The 13584-nt window shown below is 42.2% G+C and overlaps 1 pseudogene and 2 gene segments (V, D, J or C); all 3 read right to left on the bottom strand.

Annotated features, from left to right (window-relative positions):
* Nucleotides 1-63: 63 nt before the first annotated feature.
* On the bottom strand, nt 64-10464 carry LOC129523550 (immunoglobulin heavy variable 1-24-like). The segment is given in 3 exon segments: nt 64-841; nt 927-1126; nt 9954-10464. Coding segments are annotated over 2 exon segments (363 nt in total).
* A 140-nt stretch (nt 10465-10604) lies between these two features.
* Nucleotides 10605-11335, bottom strand: LOC101125655 (homer protein homolog 2-like; annotated as a pseudogene).
* Nucleotides 11336-12710: 1375 nt separating this feature from the next.
* Nucleotides 12711-13153, bottom strand: LOC134757206 (immunoglobulin heavy variable 3-23-like). The segment is given in 2 exon segments: nt 12711-13006; nt 13108-13153. Coding segments are annotated over 2 exon segments (342 nt in total).
* Between the last annotated feature and the right edge of the window lie 431 nt (nt 13154-13584).

Here is a 13584-nt window from a genome sequence, read left to right on the forward strand (position 1 = left end):
TAACCGATTTATGACACGGGTACAGGGTGTTGATAGCAGAGAAGGCTGAGCGTGGGGGGGCAGGAGTGCATGGGAACTCTGTTTCTTCTACTCAAACTTGCTGCGATCCTAAAACTCCTTTAAAATAAATTCAATGTAAAAGGAAGGGCAAAGACATTTTGGAAGAAATTTCGGCCACTTCTTGGAAATTATATTTAGTCTTACCATGAGATCAAGCAATCCTGTTTCTAATGATTTATACATCCAATTTTAAAATGTATGTCCCCACAAAGCCTCCATGGGAATGTTTGCATCAGCTTGATTGATGGCTGCCTTTCCCACTCTGTGAGTGTTACTTACAGGGTGACAGTTGAAAATACTATTTCCTACATAATGATAGTATACACATCTTTCCATTGCTGTTTTACTCAATTACTCAACCCATTTTCTAAACAGATTTAAACTTCATAAATCCTGTCATCTCCTCAGCCCCAGCACAGCTGCCTCCTTCCTCAGGGTTTCTGACACTGTCAGGATGTGGGTTTTCACACTGTGTCTGTTGCACAGTAATACACGGCCGTGTCCTCAGGTCTCAGGCTGCTCAGCTCCATGTAGGCTGTGTCTGTAGATGTGTCCTCGGTCATGGTGACTCTGCCCTGGAACTTCTGTGCGTATATTGTTTCACCATCTTCAGGATCAAAACCTCCCATCCACTCAAGCCCTTTTCCAGGAGCCTGTCGCACCCAGTGCATGGATAATTCGGTGAGGGTGTATCCGGAAACCTTGCAGGAGACCTTCACTGAGGCCCCAGGCTTCTTCACCTCAGCCCCGGACTGTACCAGCTGGACCTCGGCGCGGGCGCCTGTGGAGAAGACAGAGGAGTGGATGAGACCCCACTTAACTGGACCCAGTCCCCTCATCAGCCCTGGGACTGAGGATTCTCTTGCCTGTAGCTGCTGCCACCAAGAGGAGGATCCTCCAGGTGCAGTCCATGGTGAGGTGCTGCGCTCTGGGGGCTTCTGTAGGGGAGGGAGGTGGCTGTTGTGTGATGCTCTCTGGGCAAGGACAGATCTGTATTTACCTCGGTAGACACCAGTGCATTTGCATATTCATGAGGCAGGTTTTTCATAGCTCAGGCCACGCCACCCTGAGGAAGAAGATAGGTGACACGTGGACCACACCACGGTGGGATGCTGAGCTCCCTGCCCTGAACTTTGTTTAATGATATTTGTCCTCTGACATGCCCAGAAGTCCACGAAGACAGAACTCCTCTCACAGAAACCCAGAATCTCATAGGACATGGTCCTCAACATGATTCCCCGTTCCTATGGCTCACTGTCTACCTGAACTTTTCCTGAGCCTTGCCCTCTGCACATCTAACTTCTGGGATGAGTGTGTCTCCGGACAGTAACACCCATTGAATTAATAAAACCACCCCTCAATTCCTAACTAGAAATACATTTGAAAAACCTAGACATTTCTCCTTTTAAATCTGGTTTGCATTAAATTATTGGGTTAGGTATAGGCCGCATATACAATAAAATACTTACAGGCACATCCGTACTTGCTAAATTCTTATTTAAATGTTAGGTCATTATTGCTTTGAAATAAGGAACATTCAATTCCTGAGAGAGAACCCTGCCCCAGCCTCCTGTGCACCTGCCCCAGGGCTGGTGCTGTGCTGGGTGCTCCCTGAGCGCCCCCTGCCGCTCAGCTCCCGCCCTGCAGGGAAGTTCCTGTCTGGGAACTTTTTCCTCCTGTCAGAGAACTTTTTCCTCCCAGAATCTCAAGCCCAGTAGGAAGGGGCTGTGCCCTGGCTCAGAACGCTCTTTCAGTGACGGAAATTGCTTCTCCCACCACCTTTTACAATAGAAAATAGGCCTTAGAAAACCCAACATAATCTACAGGGAGACCTCAGCACGGCAAGCAAGGAATCACAAAAGCCATCGGGGAGCCCCTTCCCTGGAGCTCCGGATCCACTGATACGGTCCAGACACATGGCGAGTCCAGGAACTGATGGGACTTTGGGGAAGGCTCTTTTTTTAGGATTCTGTGGTTGAAGATTATATCGATTATAACTTTACGCACAGACCCTATGTCTCAAAGCTTACCACCACACACACTCACAGTGGCATATTTGCATAGTAACTGGCCTCGTATTTGCCCTCCTTCCTAGTGTCTTGCCAATGAAAGGCGCTTCCAACACTGATGCTAGTCCTGGTTGTGTTTGTTGTTGTTTTGCTTTTTCCAAACAGAGCTAAAGCAAGCTCGGTACTAATGGAGATTTGGAAAGTGCCTTCATGTTCTCTTTGCCAGTTCTCACCTGCGCACCCTGCAGATGCCCCATGAGAGGTAAATCTAATGTCATTGAGGGAGGGGATGTGACCTTGTTCCTGAAGCTGTTGGTCTCAGAGGTTTTAAGTCCCTTCACTGTCCTTGACTTGTTCTCTCCCACTGCCTTTGGTTTCCCTAAATTCTAGTCCTTAGATGGAGTCTGTGCCTTTCCACACTTTTCTCTTTAATCCAGATGAATCATATTGGTGGTGAGGTGATGTGGTGGGGAGGGGAGCAGTATATGTTCTGGAAATTGAATTCCAATGATTTCTTGCCATTCTTTCTCTAGGCTGCACCATTTACAAGGAGTCTCCAGTGGTACAGCTGATTTTCCTCTGTCCTCTACTCCCCTTAGGCTGCAGCATCCACAGATTATTTTCTTGAATCTGACAACAGATGTTTTATTAATTATACCCCTTTTCATGACTCAGGAAGGCTAAGATGAAGCTGTCTGGGTTGGAAAAGAATCCCTTCCCCTCACATGGAATAGAAATCTTCAAAAGTATTTTTTCCCTGTAGGGTCTGTCTGGAGGAAGTTCTGGGCATATTTATCAGAGCATAGTTCTCCTGATGACAGAGCCATGAGGGAATCTGTTTGGATTCTCATCTTGAGAACCCAGAAGTGTCTGCAGGGAAATTCCGTCAGAGTGGGGTGTGTGGCCCCCAGGAGTTCTTACCCTACCCTATCCACACTTGTCTTCCAGGCATTTATGGAATCGCCATATAACTCTTCCCAACAGCTTGTACTTTCAACGGAAGAATCACCCAGTTTATAAATTTAGAAAGGAGACTTTATTTCTCAGAAAGGGTTGAAGCTGCAGGACGGCCATCTTAACAGGCTGGGAAGAACGCCTCCCACAGGGACTGTGAGCAAGCACTTTAAGAGAGGGAAAGACGAGAAATGAATTTGTGCAAATGGATTGGTCAAGTGTACACACTCAGCAGGCTATAAAAGGAGCTATGGATATTCACATGGAGTGGAGGCTGTCATGTCTAATAAGCAAACACACATGATACATGCATTTCAGGTTTGCTTTGGGGTGAGGACTTAAGTACATGAATTACAGTTGGGTCCTGCATATCAAAAGGGTTTTGTGCAGGGGCAGAAAGACACACAGTGCACAGCCTCTAGAAATTGGCCAGGACAAGTCCATGGTCAGTGGTCTCTTCACAGGAGAAAGTTACTGAAATCAGTCTCTTGGCCAATGAAAGCTCTCTTTATGGCTGTGGGTCATTCTTGCCAACATTTGTTATCTTTTGTCTTGCTGATAATAGCCATTTTAAGTGGTGTGAGGTGATATGTCATTGTGCTTTTGATTCGAATTCCTCTGACAATTAGTCATCTTGAGGACATTTTTATGCTGTTTTTCATGCATGTGTCTTCTGAAAAAAATCTATTCAGGTTTTTGCTCTTTTTATGAGGCCATTTGACATTTGCTATTGAGTTGTATGGATTATTTATACATTTTGATAGGACTTCTTGTCAGATATATAATTGCACATAGTTTTTTGCTGGGCTTACTTTTGGGATTAACTTCAAATAAATCATTTCTGAATAAATGACATGAATTATTTTTCCATGTTCCCTATGAGTTTATGGTTTCGTGTTATGTTTATTTTTTGTTGATTTTTTATATGGTGTTAGAGAAGGTCTAATTTTATTTATTTTGCATATGGATGTCCAGTTTTTACATCATTTGTTGAGGAGACTGTCCATCCTTCACTGTGTGTTCTTGGGATACAAAATCAGGAAGATACATAATTAAAAAAGAAAACATCAGATGAATATTCCTGGTGAACATAGACCTAAAAGTTCTCAACAAAATACTAACAAATAGAATCCAGAAGCACTTTAAAATGTGATACGTCATGATCAAGTAGGCTTTACCCCTGGAAGGCAAGGTTCATTCAACATCCACAATTCAGTAACTGTGATTCACCATGTAAGCAGAATAAAAGCAAAAACCATATGATTTTCTCAATAGATGCTGAGAAAGCTTTGATAGGATCCAACATTCATTCATAATAAAAACCCTCAAAAGACTAGGCATCAAAAAATACCTCAAAATAATAACAGCCATCTATGACAAAACCACAGTCAACATTATACTGAGTCAGCAAAAGCTCAAACCCCTTCAGAACAGAAATAAGACAAGGATCCCCTCTCTCACACTCCTATTGAGCATACTGCTGGAAATCCTAGTCAAAGCAACCAGGCAACAGAAAAAATAAAACGGAGCTGATATGGTTTGTGTTTGTGTCCCCACCCAAATTTCATGTCAAATTGTTATTCCCAGTGTTGGAGGTGGGGACTGGTGAGAGATGATTAGATCTTGGGGATGCTTCACCCTCTGTTGTGCTGTTCCCATGATAGAGTCCTCAGGAGATCTGCTTTCAAAGTATGTGTCAACTCCCTCCTCTCTCTTCCTGCTCCAGCCACATAAGACATGATGCTTCCCTTTCTGTCATGATTGTTGGGTTCCTGAGGCCTCCCCAGCCATGCTTCCTATACAGCCTGCAGAACCATGAGACAATTAAAAATCTTTATAAATTATGCAGTCTCGGGTGTTTCTTTATAGTTTGCAAATGGACTAATACAACATCCAAATGGGAAAAGAAGGGGATGTATCTGTCCAAACTGATGATATAATTCTATACCTAGAAAATTCTAAAGACTCTGCCAAAATAATTCTAAAATAGATAAACAACTTTGGTAAAGTCTCAGGATACAAACTGAATGTACAAGAATCACTAATATTTCTATACCCAACTATGTCCAAGCTGAGAGTGAAAGCAAGAACACAATCCTAACCCACTTAAAATATTCACACACACAGAAATGAAATGCCTGGAAATACAGGTAACAAACAAGGTGAAAGATCTCTACAAGGATAATAAAAACACAGCAGAAATAAATCATACATGACACAAATAAATGGGAAAACATTTCATGTTCATGGATTAGAAGAACCAATATTGTAAAAGTTATCATACTGTCTAAAGCAATTTACATAGTCAATACTATTTATATAAAACTATCAGCATCATTCGTCACAGAATTAGAAAAAATAATCTATTCTAAAATTTATATGGAACCAAAAAAGACCCTGAATAGCCAAAGCAATGCTAAGCAAAAGAACGATGCCAGAGGCATCATGACACCCAACTTTAAGCTACACCATAATGACATGGTAACAAAACAGCTGGTACTGGTACAAGAGCAGATATGCAGAACAAATGGAACAAAATAGAAACAGAAATAAAGCTGCACAACTAAACCATCTGATACTTGATAAGGCTGACAAAAACAAACAATGTGGAAAAAAACTCTGCATTCAGTAAATGGTGCCGGGATAACTGGATTCTGGCAGATATGCAGAATGCAAGAGTGAAGGAGGCTGGGCAGTTTCTACCTAGATTTCAGAAGATGTGTAGAAAACCCTATGTGCCCAGGAGGAAGCCTGCTACAGGACTGGATCCACCACAAACAACCTCTACTAAGGCAGTGCCAAAGATGGGGAAAGATGGGGTTGGAGCCCCGTTCAGAGTCCCCACTAGGGCACTTCATAGCGGAGCTACGGAAATGCAGCCACAACCCTCAAGATCCCAGAATGGTAGATCCAAAGGCGGCTTGTACTCCCAACCTGGAAATTCTTCTTGCACTTGACTCTGGCCTGTGATATTAGCCCCATGGAATGTGCTCAGCCATAAGGATGAGGTGCCTGAGGATTTGGGGACCCACTTTGTCCCGGTGTACCCTGACTAAGAACATAAAGTCAAGATAGATTATTTTGTAGCTTTAAGATTTAATATCTGTCCTGCTAGGCTTTAGGTGTGTGTGGGGCCTTTGGCCAATTTATTCCTTTTGTATTGACAATATTTACCCAATGCCTGTGGCAATATTGCACCTTGGAAGTACATAACTCTTTAAAACATTTTGCCAGCACGCAGCTGGAGGGAAATTGCCTTAAGACCCCAACGAGACTTTGTAATTTTCAGTTGGAGGTTAATCAAGTTAACACTTTTGGGAACTATTAAAAAAAAAAGATGATTTTGCAGTCTTAGAAGGATTTGAGACCAGGGGACACAAGAGTGAAATGATATAGTTTAGGTGATTGTCCCTTCCAAATCTCATGGTGAAATGTGATCCAAAATATTTGAGGTGGGTCCTACTAGGAGTTTTTGGCATGGGGAAAGATCCTTCAGGTGCAGCTTGGTATCAACCCCATGGTAATTAGTGAATTATTTCTTTATTAGCTAATTTGAAATCTGATTGTTAAAAAGAGTCTAGCAACCCTCCTCCCCTCTCCTGTGCCCCCCTCTCACCACAGGACACCGCCTGCTTCCCCTTTGCCTTCCACCATGACTGTAAGCTTCCTGAGGCCCTCACAAGAAGCAGATGCTGGTGCCATGCTTCTCACACAGCCTGCAAAACTGTAAGCCAAATAAGCCTCTTTTCTTTGTAAATCACTTGGCCTCAGGCATTAATTTATAGCAATGCAAAGTAGACTAATACACTGTCCGAAGCAAGATACATATTCAATGCAATTTTTATCAAGTAACCAATATAATTGATTACATGTTTTTAAAAAAATCCTTAAATATATATGGAATCAAAAAACAGCCTGAATAGCAAAAGCAATCCCAAGGAAAAAGACTAAAGCTGAAGGCACCACATTCCCTGATTTCAAATTATACTACACAGATACAGTAAGAAAGACAGCATTGTACTGCTACTAAATAATAATAATAATAATAATGTAACAGAATAGACAGCCAAGAAATAAAGACAAGTTTCTACAACCACCTGTTCTTTGACAAAACTGACAAAAATATGCAATGGAGAAAAAACCCTCTATTCAGTAAGTGGTGCTGAAAAACTTGGACAGCCACACATAGAAGAATAAAACTAGATTTCTAGTTTTTCACCATAGACAAAAATTAATTGAATATGGATTCAATATTTAAATGTACAAACTGAAGAAAATGTAGGAGAAATTTTTCGGGCCATTGGCCTAGGCAAATAAAATATGACTAAGACTTCAAAAGCATGGTGTGGTAGGTTTGGTTATTCATTATATTGAAAAATAAAGCTATCATATGCTCTGGTGATCCCACTTCTTGTCATATATTCAAAAGAAATAAAATTATTATGTCAAACACATGTTCACTGCAAGATTATTTATAATAGTGTAGATTTGTAAAATAATTTAATGACCGCAGATTGATGAATGTATAAAGAAAATGTGTATACATAAAACTGAATTTTATTAAGCTTTGAAAAGAAGGAAATTCTGACATTTGCAACAACAGGGATGGGGCTAGAGGACATGATGCTTAGTGGAATAAGCCAGATGCAGAAAGACTTAATGATCTCATTTACATGTGGGATCTAAAACATTCAAGCTCTTGAAAGCAGAGAATAGAATAGTGGGTCCCAGGCCTGTGAGGAGAGGGAAATCAAATGATGTTGGTCAAAGGGTACAGAGTTTCAGTTGTACAGGGTGAATGGGTTCTGCAGATCTAATGTACTGCAATGTTCTTGTATTTAATACTGTATTGTAAATGTGATTTTTGCTAAACGGGTAGATCGTAGGTTTCTCATCAGACACACACATATACACACACATGTAGTACATTAAGAAAAATAAAATGGTAGCTCCATGAGAAAATGGATACACAAATTACCTTGGCCATGATGAACGTTTCACCATGTGTATCTGATGTGGTTTGGATCTGTGTCCTGGCCCAAATCTCATGTTGTATTATAATCCTCAATTGTGAAGGGGTGACCTGGTGGGAGGTGACTGGGACATGGGGTGGGTCTTTCATGAATGGTTTAGAACAAACTCCTGGTGCTGTTCTCATGACAGTGTGTGAGTTCTCATAAGACCTAGTTGCCTAACAGTGTGTAGACCTTCCCCGCTTCCTGTGGCTCCTGCTCTGGCCATGTGACGCACCTGCTCCCCTTTGTATTCTGCCATGATCCTAACTTTCCTGAGTCTCCCCAGAAGAAGCCACTACACTTCCTGTACAGCCTGCAGAACTGTGAGCCAATTAAACACACTTTTTTTCTCAAATCCCTCAGTCTCAGGCATTTTTTATAGCACTGTGAGAATGGACTAATACAACATCAAAACGTCAAGTGGGGCACCGTAAACCTATACATTATTAAAATATTTCAATTATACCTCAATAAAACTGAAAAAATTTAAACTTATAATAAAGAAATGCATACTTCATATTTTCTCAATAAAAAGAAGACAACATAGGAAAACTTACACTAAGACATTTGTAACAGCTTTGTTTATAATATTCATAAACTGGAAACAAATTTAAAGTTCATTTACAGGAAAATAAATCAAAATATTGTCATTTACTTATTTAACAGACTGACTCAGATATAAAACCTCTCTCCCTCATCTCTCTCTCTCTCTCTCTCTCCATATGTATGTGAAAACTTTGAGGTTTCATATCAGAGTCAGTCCATTACTTGAATAAATGATAATATGTTGATCTAATTTAATACCTTAAATAGCATGAAATAACCTCAAAAAATAGCAATGTAGCCCATTACCAAATTAAGGTCTACAATGTTTGACTGGATTTATATAAAGTTCAAAACAGAAAAAAAAATGGATCTATAGTGTCAGAAATCAAAACCTTTCCCCATGCAGGAGTTGACGGCAAGCACAGAGGAAGACACATGTTGCGGGGAAGGAGTTGCTCTTCAGGCTACCTTAGGTGTTGGGAACAAAGGTATTCACATTTGACAGAAACTCTCTAGTGATATATTTCAGGTCTACACATTTTTTCTCATGTGTGATTTTTTTCTTATATAAATAAAACATGTAGAATAGTTTAAAATTCAGTAAATAGTAAAATTAATCTTAAAATCCTATATTAAATATCAACATCATTATAGGAATTAACAAAATGCATTCAAGTATACCTAAAATTAAATCCCAGAAATCAAAAAGATAACTGTAACATCCGAAACTTATTAATGAGTATATATTTCATAGAGAAGGAAAAAATTGTCAAGACATGTGGAACATGTATTTTTTCCAATCAAATGTCATTAAATTATTTATACAATATTTTAACCTGTGTTATTGGTATAAATTACCAATATTTTTTGTAATATTACAACTGAGAACAATTTTTAAAGAAAAAGGATATTTGCATGCACATGAATTAAATGGAATGTATTTTCAATGTTGGTCCAACTATTACACCTCTAAAAATACCATGGTTTTGAGTGGGGCTTGGAAAAAATATTTTTTGTTTTATTTATTTTATTTTATTATTATTATTATTATTTTGAAACTGAGTCTTGCTCTGTTGCCAGGCTGGAGTGAAGTGGCGCCATCTCGGCTCACCACAACCTCCGCCTCCCAGGTTCAAGCGATTCTCCTGCCTCAGCCTCCCTCTTTTTTTTAATTGAACAAATATTTATTAAGCACGTACTTTGCGCCAGGCATTGTGCTAGGCACCCTCACTGTGTGCTGTTCCTACACCACAGTCAACTGCTCAGAAATTAAAACCAAGAAATGGAACATTGTCGCAACCATACAAACTGGGGGGCAGGGGGCAGGATCGGGGATGCAGGTGATTCCCAAACCAGAAAATGTACCCACCAGAAACCTGTTTTACATCTCTGGGTAAGTCTCCACTAAACAGTTATTTTAAAGCTTCCCGATGTTTTCGGAGAGGAATGTTGTTCTCCCTGTGCCCCCAAGGCTGGCACCTGGAGGACCTTCAAATACTCTGAATGCTATCGGATAAAAGGAGCCCGATGGCCTGGTGTAAAGAATATCAATATTTGGATGAGAAAGTGCTTTTTTTCAGTTCATATGGTTTCAACAGCCCTTATGAAAGATATAAACATCCCTGGCCTGACTGCGTAAATGTTGAAGGTAGACCTGGTTCTGGATTCCTGAGTCAGAATCTTCCAGTTGTCCCACCCTCACAAGGCCAGAGAAGCGAGAAGAGATTTCTATTCTGGAAAGGAGTGAGTGGACGGCACAACTGGTTTGGAAACACGACACACGGCGCCTGCATTTACAGAAGCAACGCACACAGGGAACGTCCTAGCGCCATCTGGTCTCGCACACACGCTTGGGACTCACGGTGGGGGTCCCGGGCCTCGGCCAGCACTAGTTGTTGGTGCCCCCAGCTTGGGAGGCCTGGGCGGAAGTCATGCCGGCCTGGATCTTCCGGTCCAGCGCCTCCAGGAAGCTCTTCACCTCCACCTCCAGGTGGCGCTGTCGGGATTTGCTCTCCTCAGGGCCTGTCTTTAGGGAACGCACTTTATCTTCCAGGTTTTGATCCTCTCTCTGCCGCCTCCATCTTCTCAGAGACACCGTCGCACTCTGACTCACGGCCTCTTCCTCCGCTCGGCACTGGCCGTCGACTCCTGCAGCGCCGTGGGCAGCCAGAAGTCGCTCTCCCGCCGGGTCTGCAGCTCCATCTCCCACCTCTTCCGGTGGGCAACGCTCTGCGTCGAGGCCGCCTTCAGCTTGTGGTTCCCAGACTGCAGGTGCGTGTCGGCTGCAGCGGCCTGCGAGGCCTTTCATCATCCGTCCCATTGACACTGGATGCCGGAGTAGAAGATGGGGCTCCATGCCCGGATTCTCGGGATTATTACTCGAGGGCTCCATGTTCTCCTGGGTCTTGTCTTTGGCTGTCTTGGCCGCTTCTTCCACCTCCTGGAATTTCTCTGCAAACATTGTCAGCTGCTGCTCAGAGGAAGACCCCAAACCAAACACCGTGTTGGCTCTGCTGTCGGCCCACTGCCCAGACGTCTGTGACACATTGGTGAAGGTCATATTCGGTGTGACTGTGCTGTTTATGGTCACCTTGGCGCTGTCCACACTGATGATCCCATAGCTGTTCCTTGTGACATCATAGAAGCAGGAAACGGTGACCGCCTGTTGCTCGCAGGCATCCAGTTCTTCTTGGTGTTGGGGTCAATCTGGAAGACCCGCGCTCGGGGGCTGAAGACGGGCTGTTCTCCCATCTCTGACGCTGCTCCGGCGGCCGCTCCGACCCGGCCTCTGGCGCTGGCTCTCCGCCCGCTGAGCATCCGCTCCCCGCGCGGCATGTGCGGCGGCCCCTGCGCGCCTGGCTCAGCCCTGGCGCCGCTCCATTCCGCCAGGCGCGGGCAGGCGGGGGCTCTCAAAAAAACATTCTAAGAGATAAATTAAAAGAATAATCTGTAATAAGGAGACGTCAATATTCCATCTCAGAAAAAAACTGAAAACATGTAATACCTAGAAAGTCCTGAGAAGAAACCTCGAAGAACAGGAAGGGTCTCATGTATAGTAGGTTGTAATATATTTATTGTTAAAATTATTACCTTTGTGTTGTTTTGAAAAATTGAAGCAAAGTATAATGAAATTAAGTGTTTTGTGTTTCTCTGGTATAACAGCATGTTGAGAAAACTGAAGAGCCCTGTAATCCTGAGGAGGGGGCCTAATCCAAGGAGAGAGAGGCTCCGGGTCCTGTGGACACACACGGGTTGCCTGCTTCACCCCATCTAGGGGCTGCTTCCTGAAGCCTTCAGGAGGCAGGAGGCTGAATTTGTCTCTCAGGACAATCTAATCACATCTGGACAGGGAGAAAAACATTCATGACCTAGGACAGATAAAATATGTATAATTAAAATTTCATTGAAAATTGAGAAATTTTGGTTGTATGTATTTGTAGTGAATAAAGCTATGTTATGATTTATGAATGCAATATGGAATAATTGAATCGAGCTGATTGACATATATATCACCTCAAATCCTCAAATTTTTATTTTTGTGTGTGTGACAAGGACATTTGAAATTTGTTCTTGGATGTTTGAAAATGACCAATACACTATGTTTAAGGTTACAAATAGACATCAATTTATGTAAACTATAGGCAATGATTGAAAGGAATATGGATTACTATATATGTTTCATTCTTTAGGATGTATTTTATAATTGTTATAATAATTTTATTATAACATTAAATATAAAAGACCACATATGTGTATAAGTTTGTGTATTTACACATATGTCTATAGATGTAAATTAATGTCCCTATAGCTATGTAGTAGCTGATATCAACAGATGTTAACAAAACTCTAAAAAGAACAAGTGCAAATTATTAGGAAGAATTATTTCTTGAAGGTATGTATTTTAAAAAAAACCTTACATATAAAATAAAAATTAATAAAACACAATTCCCAATAAAAAAGTTCATGATAAATAATCATAGTAAAATATCACAACCTAATAAGTCTCCAGAGTCCTGCAACAATGAGCCCGCCTCCTGCAGCTGAGAAAGGAAACCACCCGCATGGCCCTGCAGGGAGGTTTGTGTCTGGGCTCACACTGACCTCCCCTCACTGTGTCTCTGGTACACTAATACAGGGCCGTGTCCTCGGTTTTCAGGCTGTTCATTTGCAGATGAAGTGTGTTCTTGGCGTTATCTCTGGAGGTATTGAATCGGTCCTTACCGGAGTCTGTGAGGTATGTGCTACCCCCATTAGGATTAACTTGTCCAACCAACTCCAGCCCATTCGCTGGAGCCTGGCGGACACAGTTCATGTAGTAGCTACTGAAGGTGAATTGAGAGGCTGCACAGGAGAGTCTCGGGGACCGCGCAGGCTTTGCCAAGCCTCCCCCAGACTCCACCAGCTGCATCTCACGCTGGATACCTGCAAACACAGAGACACCCCGGTCAGAAACTGCCACACATATCCACTGTTTCTCACTCATATCCATTCATACTCAATATCTCTAGTTCTCTATAGATCACCTTTTAAAATAGCAACAAGGAAAACCCAGCTCAGCACAAACTCCATGGTGAGTCCTCTGTGTTCGGTGCTGATCACCAGATGAAAACACCTGGGAATTCGGGGGCTGGGCTCCTCTCCCAGAGTTGCAGGGTCGGCGCTGGGCTGGTTTTTATCAGCAGAGAGTGGGCCCTATTTCCATGTCTCCTACTATATAGCAAGCTCAGGGGTGGGACAGCTGAGGAGAAGGCAGTGCCCGGAGCAGATGAGAGTGTCGTGGAAAACTCTGGAGGTAATCCTATCTCTCAGGAAAATATAACTTCAGATTATGTGATTGTGCCTTGGTAATCATTTAGCAGACATCAGCTTATTTAACTTTTACATATTTGCAGAATATATTTAATGCAACCGTCAATGTTACATTTGTAGAGAAGATAAATTACATACAGAACAGAGCAGTTGTGCAATGTGTCCAATATCACACATCTGGCCAGAGTTAG

This window comes from Gorilla gorilla, chromosome 15 (genome assembly GCF_029281585.2).
Source record: "Gorilla gorilla gorilla isolate KB3781 chromosome 15, NHGRI_mGorGor1-v2.1_pri, whole genome shotgun sequence".
Taxonomy (NCBI): domain Eukaryota; kingdom Metazoa; phylum Chordata; class Mammalia; order Primates; family Hominidae; genus Gorilla; species Gorilla gorilla.